General features: G+C 28.8%; 1 protein-coding gene across 1 annotated transcript; it reads left to right on the plus strand.

Annotated features, from left to right (window-relative positions):
* The first annotated feature begins 1,178 nt into the window (after window positions 1-1,178).
* Window positions 1,179-13,431, plus strand: LOC112759000 (inositol transporter 4-like). Its single transcript, XM_025807840.1, has 5 exons — window positions 1,179-1,718; window positions 1,802-2,515; window positions 2,642-3,106; window positions 11,321-12,103; window positions 13,336-13,431. Exons 1-5 carry the CDS (start codon window positions 1,179-1,181, stop codon window positions 13,429-13,431), a joined length of 2,598 nt encoding a protein of 865 aa, XP_025663625.1.

Raw genomic sequence — 13,431 nt, forward strand, 5'->3', positions numbered from 1 at the left:
AATTAAAATTTAGTACAAACAAATTTTTTTGAACACCTCAACAAATAAATATTCACTCCAAAATATGTTTCGAAATGATTAATTAACTCTTGCTGTTGGTTAGAGACAAAAGAATACATTCTGAATATAATAAAATGTTGAAAATTTTCAAAATATTAAAGTTTGGTCTCCTGAAAAAGTGTATCACCAGCACAATTTTATTTGTCTTTTCGAATAAAGTAATAATAAAATTACACAACTTGAAGGGTTTGACTTTTATATATTGGTCAAAACAAAAAAATAAACAACTAATTTATTCTTATTTTTTATTTTATTTTGTTATTTTGTTAGAGAACTTAGCTTTACTTAGATTATAAATAGATAAGATACAAGAAAAAATAGATCAATTTTAACAAAAAATAACAAAACAAAACAAAACAAGTATTGGATAGGATTAAGAAAACTAATATACGGTTAAGACAGGATTGAATATAATAAAGGAAAATTTTGGTGTTTTTTTGTTTGTTAAAGATATGAATATATTAGCTGCCATTAATGTGAAAGATTTATATATAAAGGAGAAAAAATGCAGAGTTTGAATCAATAATACAAGATAATAACTTCGGATTTTTGAGACAAAAAGAAGCATAATACCACACAACTGATTTGAGAAATTTTTGTAAAAGTTTAATATTAGAGTGCTGTGATTTCCAAAGTAAAGTTCATTTTCTCTCAGCTTTTTCTATAGTACAAGTACATAACATATTTTATCTGTTTAATTTATCTTAATTCTTTTTTAGATTGTATGTTTCCTTTATATATAAATAAATATTTAGATTGTATGTTTCCTTTATATATAAATAAATAATAATGATATGATAGGATATATTCCTTATTGTTTTTGTGTTGCTGATCACAACTCTACATGGTTAGTTAGGAACAATAATAATTACCTTTTTGATAAGGTGTTAAGATCGGAATAAGAAAGAATAGATATTATTAATTAATTATCGTTGAGATCAAATTTTACTTTATAATTGAAAGTCTGCATAATGTTATAAAATGCATGAGATTAATTGCATGCATAAATAAACAATGACTAATGGAATAATAATATTTTCAGCGTGGAGTGCAAGTGGTAGAAGTAAGCTAAAAATCATCAATAGGGTTGACATTAAATTAATAAGGTGATCAGTAAGATGGAAGGAGGGCCGGAGGCAGCGAGTAAGCAAGAGTTCACAGAATTCTGGAAAAGAGCAACAAGTTCGCCTTACATCATGCGCCTTGCTCTATCGGCCGGAATTGGAGGTCTCCTCTTCGGCTACGATACCGGTGTTATCTCAGGAGCTTTGCTTTACATTCGCGAGGACTTTGTAGAAGTTGATAAGAAACTATGGTTGCAGGAAGTCATTGTAAGTATGGCTGTAGCGGGAGCCATCATTGGTGCTGCACTTGGTGGATGGATGAACGACATGCTCGGCCGTAAGACCTCTATTTTGGGGGCTGACATTGTTTTCTTTCTTGGCGCAATAGTCATGGCTATTGCCCCTGCTCCTTGGGTCCTCGTCGTTGGAAGAATTTTGGTTGGTTTTGGAGTTGGCATAGCTTCCATGACTTCCCCTCTCTATATCTCAGAAGCCTCTCCAGCTGCCATTAGAGGAGCTATCGTTTGTATCAATGGTCTCCTCATCACCTTTGGCCAGTTCCTCTCCTACCTTATCAACCTCGCATTCACCAAGGTATATATATATCTACTCGGATAATAACTAAAAAAATTAGATAATTTAACATATTTAACTAAACTATTTAACATAATATACAGACTCCTGGAACGTGGCGTTGGATGCTTGGGGTGGCCGGACTTCCGGCGGTGGTTCAATTCGTTTTAATGCTGACCCTTCCTGAGTCACCGAGGTGGTTGTACAACCAGGGGAAAGAAAATGAGTCAAGGAAAATCCTGGAAAAGATTTACAGAGCAGACGAGATTGAAGGCGAGATAAAAGCAATGAGAGAAGCCGTAGAACAAGAGAAGCAAGAGGAAGGGTTGATCGGTCAAACTCTTGGAGAGAAAATGAAGGCTGCTTTCAGCAACGTTGCTGTTCGAAGAGGATTGTATGCAGGCGTGACTGCTCAAGTCGCTCAACAATTCGTTGGCATCAACACCGTCATGTATTACAGCCCAACCATTGTTCAGTTTGCCGGCATTGCATCAAAATCTACCGCACTTGCACTCTCCCTCGTCACATCTGGTCTCAACGCCGTTGGATCTATCCTCAGCATGCTTTGCATCGATAAATATGGAAGGAGAAAGCTCATGCTTCTATCCCTTATTGCAATAATCATTTGCCTCCTCACTCTCACCGGAGTTTTCTATCAGGCAGCTACCATCGCTCCTCCAATTGACAATGTTGACACTCTCAGCTTCGGTGCAAATGCTACATGCCAGGCTTATCTTGATGCCCCTAACGTCTCTTCATGGAATTGCATGAAATGTTTGAAAGCTGAATGTGCCTTCTGTGCCAGCACCGGGGGCAATGTAAGTTCATCACTTCCATCTCTTTCAACTTATATATATATATATATATATATATATATATATATATATATATATATGTATGTATTAGTCTAATCTAATCTAACATAATCAATGAACATGATGCAGCATCTTTCGGGAGCATGCCTGGCGGAAACAAAGGAAGTCAGAGCGGTGTGCGGTGAGCAAAAGCGCGTGTGGTTTTCTGATGGATGCCCAAGCAAAATTGGAGTGCTTGCAGTTATAGTGTTGGGACTATATATCCTAGCCTACTCTCCTGGAATGGGATCAGTGCCTTGGGTTTTGAACTCAGAGATTTACCCATTGAGATTCAGGGGAATTTGTGGAGGCATAGCAGCAGTTTCAAACTGGTGTGCTAATCTCATAGTGAGTTTGACATTCTTGTCACTCATTCATGCACTTGGGGCTGCAGGAACATTCCTCCTCTTTGCTGGGTTTTCCACAATTGGGCTCATTGCCATCTATCTATTGGTGCCAGAGACCAAAGGGCTTCAGTTTGAAGAGGTTGAGAAGTTGCTTCAGAAAGGTTTCAACCCTTGCGATTGCACCAATCCAAAGATAGACGAAGAGAAAGCAAGTACTAGTAAATAAATAATATGATATGATAAAGCTGCAGTTAGTTATCTTTTCATATAGATTAAGAATTGGATGATTCTCTCTTCGAGGAATAGAAATTAAAGGAGGAGATAAATATTATTGTTGTTTCGGTGCGTGCATTTTCTTTTTCAAAATCCATGCTAATAGAATGATAGAGAATTTCTCCATGTATGTCAGATTTGTATCCAACACATTAAAATAGAAAAGAGGCATGTTGTATGAATACTTTTATGAAAAAGTCCAAGGAGATAGCAATTTTATTAAAATCTGACCAACAACAAAAAAGTGAGTAATTTTACTCTATTAGATGTAATTTTATACCATTAAAAACGATTAATAATAGCTAATTAATTACTACAAATCACAAAACTTATTGGTCCCCTAGCACTCCTCTATTTTTTTTTGTTTTCTTTACACATTTGGCTTTTTCATAATTACAAAAAAATCACAAAACATCATCTTTATATAATTAAATTTTTTTACAATAGGTCACTAAGGAATCATACTGCCACCATAACAATATAAAATATTAAAATTGTCAAATATTTTTGTATTTCACACAAAAATATATAAACAATTAATCTCTTAAATTTTATTCTATTTATTTTTACTATTAGATTAAAATTTTATTCTATTTATTTTTACTATTAGATTAAAACGTGATCATATAAGAAGAGAATATAATTTCTTTTAAAAAAAAAGTTCTCAATATATACATTAGAAAGTTCAAATAATTTATTTTTAATAAAAAGTTTCAAATTAAGCACATAATTAATATATTTTAGAGATTTAAGTTAAAATTTTCATAAATTATTTTCTTTTTCCCAAGTCTTCATTCCAAAGCAAATCCAATACCACATTGCGATTTACAACTTCAACAAGAACTCACTTAAACAAACATAAACTAAGTTGTTATTTCAGTACATGCTTGCATGACCTTTAGGCTGTAATTTTACACAAACTCAATAAATTATTAAATTTGTAAGCAATATATACGTTATTTAGTAAATTTGTGGTACTAATTAATTTTTGAAGAAAAAAATATCAATTAGTTAGATTCTACGTGATAATAAATAATAGATATATATATTATTCTATATTAATAAATAGTGTGAAACAAAATAAGTTGCTCATATATTTTATTATTTAGAATAGTGTGTATTTCGTTGTTACTACATGAGCATGTAAAGAATGTAATTTTAGATAAGAAAGAATTCGTTATCTTTTGATTTTGTTTATAGTCTTTAATAACTGCTCTTTTTTTTACTATAAATTTTATAAAAATAGATAAAGTTTTATTTAAAAAATTGTTATTTATATAATAATCTTTTATAAATAAATATGTTATAATAGTTAATAATATATATAAGTACAATTATTAAGTTTTATGTAATGAATTTATAGAAAAATAAAATTTGTCTATTATATTTTATTATAAAAAAATAAATTAATATTTTTTTAGAGACATTAATGTGATGTCAAGATCGTTGCTTATAGATTTTCATTTGGCTTTTGATGTTGAAAAAGTTAAGAGAGAACAGGGCAAACAGCACACCAGCACCAACAAATGGCATAGTGGGTCCTATAAAGAAACAAAATATCAAGTGCATTCAATGAGTGTGGATTCCACTCCCACATGCCATATTGACTATTATAGACTTCTCGATTTCTTTATTGAACTGCACAATTTTTAGTCCAATTGTTAATTTGTTATTTATGCATTAGACATAGGGAGTGCGAATCAAGGCATTGCAATTAGATGTAAGGACAAACTTAGAAGGGATGAGTAGTGGCTCATTCTTTTTTAGGGATGGACATACGGGGGGAGAGTGGAGGTTTCGGTTCCTAGCTTTTTTTAAAAAAATTAATAGTAATAAGTTATTAAGTATGATTTAATTTTTTAAAAAAATTATTTATTATTTAGTTTAATATAAATAAAAGTCTAATCTAACTTAAATATTAATGATTTTTAATATCTAAAAAGTAAGTGATAACATTAAAAAAATTTGAAAATATATTATTACTAATATTTTTAAATTAAATAAAATTTTTCAAATCTCATAAAGTGAATTTTTTTTCTTGTGAGCATCCTTCTTGATTCATTTAGTATTAATTCTTTATGTTTTAACTACTACAACTGATAGATTTTTTTCAGTTATGAATGTTGTGAAGAATAACTCAAAAACAAAATGGAAAATGAATTTTTGCTAATTGTCTTTTAATTATATTAAAAAGAAAAATTGTTAAAAAATTTGACACAGAATTCTATTATCATGAATCTTATGGTACGAAAAATCGGCCACTTCGTTAATAAAAAATACATACATATTTTTTGTATTTTAAAATATATTCTCTATCAGTATATTTTTGTAATACATTTTATATTATATAATTTTTTGTATAATTTTTTAATATTATATACGTTATTGGCCCCCATGATAATATTTCTGGATCCGTCCTTGTCCTCCTCCCCCCAAATTTTAAGAAATTATATTTATATATGAGATATGTGTTTAAAAAATAAAAAAATATTATGTAAGTTAATAATTTTATATGTATTATTTTTCACTATGTGATAAATTTATGTCTTAATTGTTTATTTCACTAATATTTTTTACTTAACTAATTGAATATCATACCCTCAAGTCTTTGTACCTTTCAAATTAGTTTTTACATAGTAATCTCTATATTTTAAAAAAATCATTATTTTTTTATATTAATATATTTAACATTTATATTATTATATTAATAATGACTTGCGTAGTTATATTTTGGTAATCACATTATGTACTTTAGATATTATTTTCTTATAAAAAATACTCATTTTTCTTCTAAATTTAAATTGTTAAAAGAAAAAATTTTATAAAAATATCTTGTATTCTATAGGGGTACTGTATCTTTCAAATAATTAATAATTTATTTTCAAATCTTTTAAAATTTTTTAAAAAATTAATTTTAGTTAATAAGATATGTGATAATTTTAACTAAATACGCTATAAATTATTGGTATTTTATAATTTTATAATATATTATTGATATTGTTATATTTCTTTTATATAATTATCATATTAAAAAAATTATAAAAAAATTATAATTATATATATATATATTTTAATAAATTTTTTAAAAAACTAATTTTAATAATTATATATTAATTATCTTTAAAAAAAATTATCTAAAATCCGGTCTCTTCGTATTAAAATTTTTGAATCCATCCCTAATTATATGCACAAAAAATCCAAAATGAGAACCTAGACAGGCACGTCACTTAGCCAGCTATATAAATTTTAAAAGTTAAAACTAAACCATAACACCAAATGAATTAGGCCACGGCTTAACTTGCCAAACGTCCTGATAGCCAGTAAGTATCAATACAAATATTTATTTGTTAATGAAACGAAGAATGACATATACACTCTACGTTAAATTAAATTTTGGGTTCCTGAAAAATAGAAACTTTTAGTTGGGGAAAAGATTAGATGGTCTAATAACGTTTAAACTTTGAACTATTAAATGATTTTCATAACAAAATTTATTTTAAAAATTTTTTTAATAATTATTAAATCTTTCTTATTTAATTTTATTTATTAATAAATTTTTTATATATTATTTAATTTAAAATTTATTTTTTATTTTATAAATCATTATTTTTATTATTTATTATTTTTGTTTTTATAATTGTATCATTACCAATTAAAAATAACAACAAAATAATTTTTTTATTAATGGTAACCTCCATAAATAATTTTTTGATAGTATGAATCAACGAAGTTTTATGTGATTTATTATTTTGATCCGTTAGATGCGATAAAAAAAAAATCATATTTGCTGTTAATTCAATTAATTTCCTTTGACACCAATCAACTATTAGGTAACAATTAATATCAAATAACTTAATTGAAAATTTATATTAATTGATTTAATAGATAAATAAATCAGTTTTTGTGAATACCAATCGATTGGATATGCAATTAAGAATGAAAATATGGGTATTGAGTATCCAATCGATTGAATATATATAAAAATTGGTTAGAGTGCGAGCACGGAAGTATATATTGTGTGTTTAATTTCCATGTTCCTACTTCCAGATTTTGAAAAAAATCTCCAAACTAAATCAGTTAACTACTGCGTTTGTAAAGCCTTCTAGACTAAATTATAATAATATAATTCAAATAATATTATTAATACCAATTAACTTTTTCAGATGCAGTTTCTGATACTTTGATACCAAGATTCATTTGCATTAGTACTCTCTTTGTCAAGCTACTCACTCACTACATTGCTTGATACAGTTGGAAATTTGAAACATTTCTGCTATTCGAATATTTTTTACACAAATATTCAATAATCAATAGATTTTATATGGTTTTTGTACAATTTGCAAAATATTATTGCTTTCAAATTGTGTGTCCAAAGTCTGTGAATTCAATTGACTTACACTTAGTCCCTCTAGATATTATTGGTGTTGATGCATAAGCATCTTAAGTATATATTTTTTTTTTTTTGGGACAATTTTTATAAAAAATTTATGACTTTTGCTCAGGAATTATATGATTTTTAAGGTTGTTCTATTAGTACTTTAATTTTTTTTTTTCATGATTGTTGTAGAAAAATGTTAGGAAAAGAGAAGCAAAAGCACAAGGAAAAATCAAGAATTGAAGACAAGCGCATAGAGAATTCGTGAATTCTGTCTGACTTCTTTACACTCCAACGAGCATAACTTGAACTACAGAAGTCCAAATGACGCGGTTCCAACGGCATTAGAAAGCCAACTTTCAGAGCTTTCCAACGATATAATAATCTATGGACTCATGGCGCTAAATATCAGTCTGCCTCCCAGCACCACTACCCTTAGAGTGTCTCGGTGCTAAACATCAAACTCGTAGCGAAGGTGATAAATTTGAATCAGAACTGGCACCAAACGCAACTCAATTGGTGCTAAACTCCAGCAACCCAGCCCAAGCGCAATTTCATGCTAATACAAAGGAAGTAACACGCAACTCTCTCCTTTCTTCCGTCTTCTCTTTATTAGTTTCAGGTTTTATATTAGATTAGGATTTGGATTTTTGCACTATGAGCAACTAAACTTTCATTGTTAAAGTCAAAAGCTCTATTTATTTTGACAGATTAATATTATTGTTCTTCTATTTTGATTAATGCATTATTTTTATTTAAGAATTGAGTTTGTTCTTCGTCTTAAGAATTAGAGTATATTGAAAAATAATCCTAATCTAAATTGAATCCCTTTTAATCTTCGAAAAGTTAAATTATTGGAAATTATAGCTTGAAACTCTTTTTTCATAGTTCTTCGATTACCTTTACCTGGATTTAATGTGATATGGTTGATATATAATCAAATTATTTTTGGGTTCTTAAAAACTGTATGGTCTTTAAATCAGAGTTCGAACTTCATTCTTTAGCGTAATTAATTGATCATAATTGACGGTTAATTAGGTTAGAAGAGATTGAATTGCTAAGGAATTGGAATTCAATCACCTGCCTTTGCCATGAATTAAATCTTTGCATGATTAAAGTAGATGACAATAATTGTTAATCTTAAAATTTAAATATCTCTGACACCTTAGTTAACTATCTTTATCATATTATTTTCTTAACCAATTTTAGTTTGCTCTTGTTTAATTCTCTGTTTTCATGCTATTTACTATTGAAATTCTAAATTTTGATTGTCTGACTAAAATAATCAATTGACTATTACTTGCTTAATCCATTAATTCTCGTTGGATCGATACTCACTCATCGTAAATTTATTACTTAATACGACTCGGTATACTTACTGATAGTAAATGTGAAAATTCCGCATCAGGTGTCCTTCTGATAGAGATGCCACCACACTTTGCTTAAATAGTTAAAATGCCAAAATACTAAAATCATATCATATCCATTCTTTTTTAAAAAGCAATCTGATCACACCTCAGAATTTAAATCTAGTTTTGAATCACCTAAATTCCTAAATCAACTATTACCTAAATTAAGTAAAGAGAAAAGAAATTAAACTCACCAGTGACTACAAAAGCACAAGGGAACTATATATACAACAGGCACTAGAGAATGGTGACGACTGGTGCGAATTTTTAAAACTACAAACTAATCAACAAGTGTATCGGGTCGTATCAAGTAATATCTTAGGCGAGCGAAGGACAATTTTATGAGGATTGATGGACCAAATGATAATAATTGAGTGATTCACTTAGTCAGACAAGTAAAATAGGTGTTTTGAGTTCAAAAGTATTAAATAATAATTCAGGGATTAAGAAAGCAAACAGTAACTTGGGTATAAAAAGTAAATTATTGAATTTTTAAGTAATATATACGTTATTTAGTAAATTTGTGGTACTAAGTGAAAAATCTTAAAAGTCAACACTTAAAGGAAACACAAAAAGTGTATGTTAGTCACCTAAATTTTTTTTCTCTCAAAAAATTTAACACCTCACTATATTGTTCATCAGTTTAATTAACTCATATTAACTTAACATTATATTAAACTAAACATCATTATTTGCAGCCACTATAAATAAATAAAAGCCTAGGTCATTATTCTTTTGGGTTCTAAACAAGAAAAAAAGATTTCATCTAAACTTATATTACGCTTGAAAGTTGTACTAATTTTGCCCCTAGATTAGAAAATCAACAGTATCGAGTCATTCTACTTAGAGTAAAATGGCAATTAGGTTTTTCATGATTTTGATTTTGGATTAATTAATCTGTGAAGAAAAAAAATTACAAATTAATTAGATCATTCATGATAGTAAATGATAGACATGCATATCCAGTGGCGGATCTACGGGGGGCCTAAGGTGGCCATGGTCCCCCCAAAATTTAAAAAAAAATAGTAAATAGTAATAATTAATAATATTAAATTTATTTTTATATATAATATTGAAAAAAATATAAGTTACAAAATTTTATAAATTAAAATAATTAAAAACTGCACTATGTATTAGATATTTGAATTATTGTTGCTCTTGTTAACAAATAGCTCATTCTAATAATTAATAAAAATGGTTCTATTATACTAGTCCAAGCCCATACTATTAATTAAAGTAACACTAGTACATTTTTCAAATATTTGTTTCAAGCCATTAGAGGCATCAGCGCCACTTTTCTCTCTCTTTTAGTGGTTTCCAAACTTTTGGTCTTCTACTCTTCTCATTTTAATTTTCTTTTCATACCAAAACAAGACATATGAAGAAAAACCATTGAAGAGAAGTGAACAACAAAATATTAACCATTGAATGCACAACAAAGATTCAAAGAGGTATATTTCAATTTTTTTAAGTTAATAACAATGTCAAGTATTATTTATATTATTTATTTAAATTAATTTATTTATTTTTTTTATAATGGACAGTGTTCAAAGATTGAAGTGAGGGCAAAACTCAATAGAATTATTTTTGGGTGAGAATTGGAACAAAAAAATAATCAGGTAAATCAATAACTTTATTTTTGGTTATTATATATTTGTGTTTCTAAAATTATTTGTTATTGCTCAATAGGTTTAATATTTTTTTAAAGAAAATAATATATATGCAATTATTTTTGTTTTTTTTTTTGTTAGATAGTTCAAGTTAAGTTAAAAATGTCAAAGATGAAAACAATTCACTCATTTTTCAAGAGAAAAGAGAGAATATATGATGAACAAAATTCAGCTTCAGATTCTTTGAGTAATGTTCAAAATATTATTGAGCAACCTGTGACATAACTTGTTGAGCAAGATATTCAACCCCCTGCTTCCAAAATAACAAGGACTGAAATAGATCAAGTTAATATTGATACATTGATGCGTGATCCCGGAAAGCGTCCGCAAATTTGGAATTATCCTATCAATCAACAAGATAAAATCCGTAAAGCATACATAAAGTTTGGACCATATCAATTTATTATGGATGAGTACCCTCTTTTTGGTCTAGAAAGTCATCCTCGTCATTTCAAAGCTCATTGATTTAAGAGTTTTTCTTGGCTAGAATATTCGCCAGAAGTGGATGCTGCATTTTGTCTTCCATGCTATTTATTTTCTAGAAAATCAAGTCCATTCACATCAGGAGGATTTCGCAATTGGAAAAAAGTGAATAATGGAAAGGATTGTGCATTTTTATCTCATGTGGGTAAATCTCTTAATTCTCCTCATAATATTACTGTTAAGTCTTGTAAAGATTTGCTCATCAATTACAGCTAGCTCTTGTTGCCGCGGCTAAAGAAGTTGTTGATGTTCATGCTTTTTTCCAAAGTTTGAGTAATATTATCAATGTTGTGTGCTCTTCTTGCAAACGCAATGATGAATTACGATCTCCTTATGCAACTGAAATTTCCCATTTAGTTGCAACTAATCAAATTGAAACAGGAAGGGGAGCAAATCAAATTGGCACATTAAAAACATCAGGAGATACTAGGTGGAGCTCTCACTTCAACTCAATTTGTAGCCTTTTACGTATGTTTGGAGCAATAACTTCAGTTCTGGAAGATTTGGCTACTAATGGATCTACATATTCTCAACGTGGTGATGCTACTTATGCTCTTAAATCTTTATTATCATTTGATTTTGTTTTCATTTTGCATATAATGAAAGAAATCATGGGAATCACTGATAAACTTTGTCAAGCATTGCAACAAAAATCTCAAGACATTTTGAATGATATGCATCTGGTTTCTAGTACAAAGTCATTGATTCAACAGTTAAAAGATAGTAGTTGGGGAGCACTTTTGGAGAAAGTTAGTTCTTTCTGCAATGATCATGCTATTCAGATACCTGATATGGGTGCTTCTTTTAGTGACATAATTCGGTCTCGTCGTAAAAAGGATGTTGTCACTGTTGAACACCACTATCGTGTTGACATTTTTACTAGCGTGATAGATTTTCAATTGAAAGAGCTAAATAGTAGATTTAGTGAGCAAGCAACCGAGCTCCTCATATTGAGTACATCTTTAGATCCTAAAGATGCTTTCAAGTTATTCAGTGTTTGCAACATGTGCAATCTTGCAAAGAATTTCTATTCTTTAGATTTTTCTGAGCAAGAAAAGATTCAATTGGATTATGAGTTACAACATTATGAACTTGATGTGGTTAAAGCTCCAGATTTTCAGAATTTGTCTACTCTTGCTGAATTGTGTCAAAAATTGACAGAGACAGGAAAATCAAATATATATCCTTTAATTGATAGATTAATTCGTCTTGTTTTGACTCTTCCTGTGACAACAGCAACAACTGAACGGGCCTTTTCAGCTATGAAGATTATTAAAACAAAGCTTCGAAACAAGATGGAAGATGAATTTTTAGCAGATTGTATAATTGTATATATTGAAAAGGAAATTGCTTCAAAATTCACTTCAGAGATGATAATTGATGATTTTAGTTCCATGAAGCATCGTCGAGCAAGTTTAAAAATATCAAAATCTTAAAGTATGTAGTTGAACATTGACTTTTATATAATATAATAACTTTTTTTATATATATGCTACAAATCATATTTTGTTAATTTTTTGTTATATTTTATATTTAATTGGCCCCCCTCTTATGAAATTTCTGGTTCCGCCACTGTGCATATCCTTACGAATCGAAAGAAATTGCTCATGTATTTTGTTATCTATACTGGTGTGTATTTTGTTGTTGCCACATGAGTATGGAAAGAATATAGTTTTAGACAGAAAATGATTCATTACCTTTTGAGTTTGTCTATACCCTTTAACAACTGCTCTTTATTTATCATGATTCTTATAAAAATAGATGAAGTTTTGCTCGAAAAGTTATTATCTACGTAATAATCTTTCATAAATAGATACGTTATATTAGTTAATAATATATATAAGTATAATTATTAAGTTTTATGTAATAAATTGATAGAAAAACAAAATTTATCCACTATTTTTTATTATAGAAGACCAAATTGATACCTTTTTTTTTTTAGAGACTAATTAATCTGATGTCAAAATCTTTATGCTTAATTCTCATTCTATTCTGTTGGTTATTTGGAATGATACTTGGATAACTAGAATTCCGTAGTATATATCATATAATATATATAGAGGAGACCTATGTCGTTTGATGACATGGTTTGTTGTGCAGATTTTGAAATTTATAACTTTATTGCTCGGTTTAATTTGTAGCATGAGTGACTTGTTCACAAATCACAATTTCAAAAATAACGTGATATATTTTTGCTTATGGATTTTTCATTTGATTTTTTATGTAGAAGCAGCTAAGAGAGAACAGGACAAACAGCACAGCAGCGCGAACAAGTGGCACGGCGGGTCCTATAAAGAAACAAAATATCAAGTGCGTTGAATGA

Source organism: Arachis hypogaea, chromosome 1 (genome assembly GCF_003086295.3).
Source record: "Arachis hypogaea cultivar Tifrunner chromosome 1, arahy.Tifrunner.gnm2.J5K5, whole genome shotgun sequence".
NCBI lineage: Eukaryota > Viridiplantae > Streptophyta > Magnoliopsida > Fabales > Fabaceae > Arachis > Arachis hypogaea.

Excerpts from the sequence above, each read along its gene's own strand:
- LOC112759000 (XM_025807840.1), top strand. The coding sequence starts at position 1,179 with ATGGAAGGAGGGCCGGAGGCAGCGAGTAAGCAAGAGTTCACAGAATTC. Across the intron at positions 3,107-11,320 it reads CAAAGATAGACGAAGAGAAA|CTAGCTCTTGTTGCCGCGGC; the intron begins GCAAGTACTAGT and ends CATCAATTACAG. Across the intron at positions 12,104-13,335 it reads ATGCTTTCAAGTTATTCAGT|AAGCAGCTAAGAGAGAACAG; the intron begins GTTTGCAACATG and ends TTTTTTATGTAG.